The 4,375-nt window shown below is 42.7% G+C and overlaps 1 protein-coding gene across 1 annotated transcript; it reads right to left on the bottom strand.

Moving 5' to 3' along the window:
* Window positions 1-779: 779 nt before the first annotated feature.
* On the bottom strand, window positions 780-4,369 carry LOC112459809 (dipeptidase 1-like). The gene is made up of 6 exons (XM_025024138.1): window positions 3,609-4,369; window positions 2,953-3,390; window positions 2,315-2,573; window positions 1,915-1,999; window positions 1,731-1,806; window positions 780-1,161 (listed from the first exon to the last, which is right to left on the bottom strand). The coding sequence occupies exons 1-6, from the start codon at window positions 3,755-3,757 to the stop codon at window positions 927-929; spliced, it is 1,242 nt and encodes a 413-aa protein (XP_024879906.1). The 5' UTR covers window positions 3,758-4,369; the 3' UTR covers window positions 780-926.
* Between the last annotated feature and the right edge of the window lie 6 nt (window positions 4,370-4,375).

Below are 4,375 nucleotides of genomic sequence, written 5' to 3'. Positions count from 1 at the left end.
TGGGCTGATCGTAAAACAGTTCCAAACGTTGCCGAATTTGTTAATCCGTGTTGCGCGCTTGTGTGCTGAAGCAAAATTAAAAACAATTTTAAAAGGAAAAATCGTACGGCATAAATTAAATATAATGAATTATGTTTAATATGTAGGTATTAAATTCTATGGGTAGTCTTTACGTAATAAATCATATTATAATAATATTATAAATATTAAGAATTCTTGTGTTGCATTAACGTTATTATAAGCGACGTTATTATAACATTATTAACACGTTCCGTGCCGCGTGATGTCCCACTTTCCGTTCAGGCCGTTTAATATTTTGGCCTTTTGATTTATTAAAAAGTATTTTCATATTAAATGTTAAATCAATATTTAATAAATATTAAGATTAAATAAATATTTAATAAAAATATTTGTTTCTTTTTGCATTTTGTACATTAGACTCTTTTCTTTATAATGGTTTTTTTGTTTTGTAATTATGAAACACAATTTATTTAACAACTATAATGAACATACTGCGTGGGTCACCGATGACCCACGCGGCGTAGAGGACAAATCACGTAAAATTAGTCCGGCGGAACATGTTAATATAAAATACCATTTCACACGCGAGCTTCTTCCGAGAAAAACAATCTCCTGGAAAAGGAGCAGCTCAACCGACGTCAGATGAATCGTAATGCATCCAATGAAAGAGGAGTCCAGATGAGGAGATAATTTTTCGCTTATAGTCATACCGGCTGCGAAGGATGAAGAAAACGAGGAGCTTTAACAAAGCACGCGGAGATAGTCCACCGCTACTTTATTAAAAATGTAAAACAGCGCTCCAGGTACAAAGATGACACGGTGCGTTTTTTTATTAAGTGAGAGATACCTCATAGAAATCAAATGACAATGTCGATGACGGAAACGGGTGAGAAAGAGAGACGACCCTACGTGTCGTGGTATCTGCAGTAGGCGCTGTCCTCGATGAGTTCCTGAGGAATCCACTCCTCCGCTGGAAACTGATGCGACAGAGTCGCCGCGTAATCCTCCACCTCCTTGAGGACGCGCAACAAATTTCCGCCCACAAGCTTCTTTATATCGGTCGCGGACCATCTACGGTCTCTGGTCAGCTCGGCCAGCAGCAAGGGGTAGCCAGATACGTCTGGCAATTCCGTCGGCGGCCTGAATAAGTGCAAATGTTTCTCTCAATCCTTTTATCGCTTAGGTCTGTCGGGCTCTGTCCGAAAGTACGTGCGTTATAATTGTTATAAAACAGTAAATAAAATAGTAATCTTTTATAACTGCACAATATTTTGGATCTACGTCAAGCAGACAGAAAAAATTATTATGCAAATGCAAAAATTATCGTTCTGTCGTTGTACAGGCAAACGTAAAATAAATGTGAGTTTAATAGACACAGACAGATGGTAGATAGAGGATTGAGCAATAGTTATTTTTATAGCAAAGAAGTGCTGAATGTGTACTCATTCTTCGAAACAAATAAAATTAGATATGACGCCTTGATTATATTTTTAATTAGTGAAACAAATTACGAGATCACTGTTAATTATGGCAAATTATTACTTTGAAGGTTTTAATGGCAAATAAAAATTAATGAATATTGAAACGGGCTGTCAGCAGTTGCTCGGAAAGTTATTGGAAAGTAATCGCGTTGCGTAATTTCCGCAAACGTGCATTAACGGTACCAGTGCATAATAAAGATATGGCAATGCTGACGCATCTTCAGCTACCTCAATATCCCGTCGTAGCCCGCACCGAGGCCCACGTGGTTCACACCAGCTGTTCGTCTGATATGATTGATGTGAGCTGTAAAAAGAGACGGCGCTGTGTCTATCTCGTTCCCGGAGTTTTTGATGTTTACGATTTCGACTGTCAATCTTTTGATGTTTCTCACACACCGGGCTACTTACGCACCTATGATATCGTACATGGAGGCCTTATCGCTGCAGCTCAAGTGCGCGCTGTCGAAACTGACCATAACCAGACCGCCGTTGAGGGACTGAAGCAAGCAGAGATGAAAGCCACGCGATTAATCCTCGAACAAATATCAAGTCACCACGATGAACACTACATAATCTTCTTGTCTCCACGAAATAATTAAAAATTTAATATTTAAACGGATAACAGATAAGCCATTCGGTTTACAGATTATAAACAAAATTACATTTAGAGAAAAATAATTCCTTAGACGAAATTAAAATGTAAAAATCGACGCCTAAGCTGTTTAAAGTTAAACAATTTATTTCTGAACCATCATTCGTACTTTGTAGTGTTTATCGCAGGGTAGTTCCAGGGGAAATTTTCTCTTTCTTACCAAATTCCGCAGCACATCATCTGGGACATTGCTCGAGGAGTTGCAGAGAGCCTTGGCAGCGCTGTGCGAGAATATAACGGGCGCCTTTGTCACGGCGAGGGCGTCCCTCATCGTCCTCACCGAAACGTGAGAGAGATCCACGAGCATACCGAGTCGATTCAGCTCCCGGACAACCGCTTTGCCAAACGGCGAGAGGCCATCGCTGTGAAAATCGGAGGGCGCGTCCGAGTTCGGATCATCTACAGAGCACGAGTCCGCCCTGGAAATCAGAACCGAACTTCGGATATCGCGCCGAACTGAAAATCCAATCTAGAAGACATGCAGTTAAGATTCTCGAGCGCGAATGCGAAATTTGCGACTTCCTTTCCGGCAGAACCAAGATGTCATTTATTTGCGTTTAAGCTAATCGCTCGGTGTAAGATGTAATAAACTTCTAGGGACTTATCAGGCTCCTCGAACGATTAATGTAAATATAAACCGCGCGATGTGAAAGCAAAACGTTAGCTAATACCAGATGCCAATTTGCTCCTCCAAGGTTCGTTCCTTTCCGCTGTCATTATATCCGCGCAACGCTCATGTGCGCGTCTCGTGAGCGTAAAAAGACGTTAATCTTCCCGGTACGGCGCGGTCGAACTCACCACGGCGTGTTGCACTTGTGGGTCAGGGTCATGTAGCGCGCGCCCAACCGGTGGAAGCTCCTCAGCACCGCCATGGAGGTGCCGATGCTGTGGCCACCCTCTATCCCTACCAGGCTGGCGATCACCCCGTCCCGGTGCGCGTTCTCCAGCTCGCCGCTCGTCGTCACCAGCCGGACGCGCTTGGGGTAGCGCGACGTGAGCCGGCGCACGATGTCGATCTGCTCGAGGGTGAGCTGCACGGCGTCGAGGAACTGGGCCTCGCACGGCACGTAGGCCGACCAGAATTGCGCCCCGACGATTCCCTGCTGCAGGCGGATCAGGTCGGTCTGCCACTGCGGGCCCCAGCTGCTGTTGCGCGACAGGTCCTCGTCGAAGGGGAAGTTATCCAGCTTCGTGCTGCCGCGGTGCTTGCGCAGGTTCCAGGCGAAGTCGTTGTGTCTGATGAATAAACACAGAATACAGCTCTGATGATATATCTGTTCATTTTTCATTTTTAAACAAGCATTTGGATAGATCGCAGGTTTTTTTTTCTTCGAGATTTTGATACTGAAGCGCGAACTGTTCCGAATAACCGTAGCCGATTATTTTTAGCGATCTATTTTAATTCAGAGTGGAGTGGATCTTCTGCTAATTTATATATAAGATACAACTGTTACCCATCGATCAGTGGAATCTCTGAGAGCATTCTCCGGACCACCTGCAACCTAGCTTCTAGCAGATGAGAACTTCGAAGTTCCAAGGCGAGAGGCAGTCCCACGCCGGCCACCAAGGCACATCCGAGGAAGAAGAATCCGGTCATCACCATCCATCTTCTCACGGCACTGCCTCCTGCAGTACATTGTCCATGATCAAAATCTGCATCTTTTATTAAATTAAGGAGGTTCTACATGAAGAGAAAATCTTCAAATTTATCAATTCTAAGTATTCATAAAATATTTTCATGAATTTTAATGACGTTAGAGCTTATATTATATCCATATTAGTCGAAGGGAGGAATAATTAAAAATATCATATAAGCGCTCCTTTGACTCCGGCTTATACATGAAAATGTGGTAACGTCACTAACGTCGCGAACTTGAGTCTCGCTTGGTCTCGCTGTTCTGCTCATATGACCGTGGTCCTTTTCTAGTCAGTGACTGTGTTATAAATTTATAATGACTCCCCCAAGCCCGACCAATTCTTGGAGAAATAAGGATAGAATCTTGCGTGGTGTCAAAAGAGGAAAATTCGCTAAAAAGAAAGTTGTTCTTCGAATGGAAAATGCCCAAAAATCATTGGCAGATAAAAGGTTACGTGAGGTTAGTAATATTTTCAACTTTTCTTATACACATTCTTATACACTATCTGTAGAACCTCCTTAAAAGATTGCAGTCGTCCAATTCGTAGATGTCTTAATAATTTTATCAGCTATAATGTCATCTAT

This window comes from Temnothorax curvispinosus, unplaced genomic scaffold (assembly GCF_003070985.1).
Source record: "Temnothorax curvispinosus isolate PA1 unplaced genomic scaffold, ASM307098v1 QBEX01010139.1, whole genome shotgun sequence".
Classification (NCBI taxonomy): Eukaryota; Metazoa; Arthropoda; class Insecta; order Hymenoptera; family Formicidae; genus Temnothorax; species Temnothorax curvispinosus.
The sequence above is the reverse complement of the archived record's forward strand: the minus strand, read 5'-3'. Positions and strand labels throughout refer to the sequence as shown.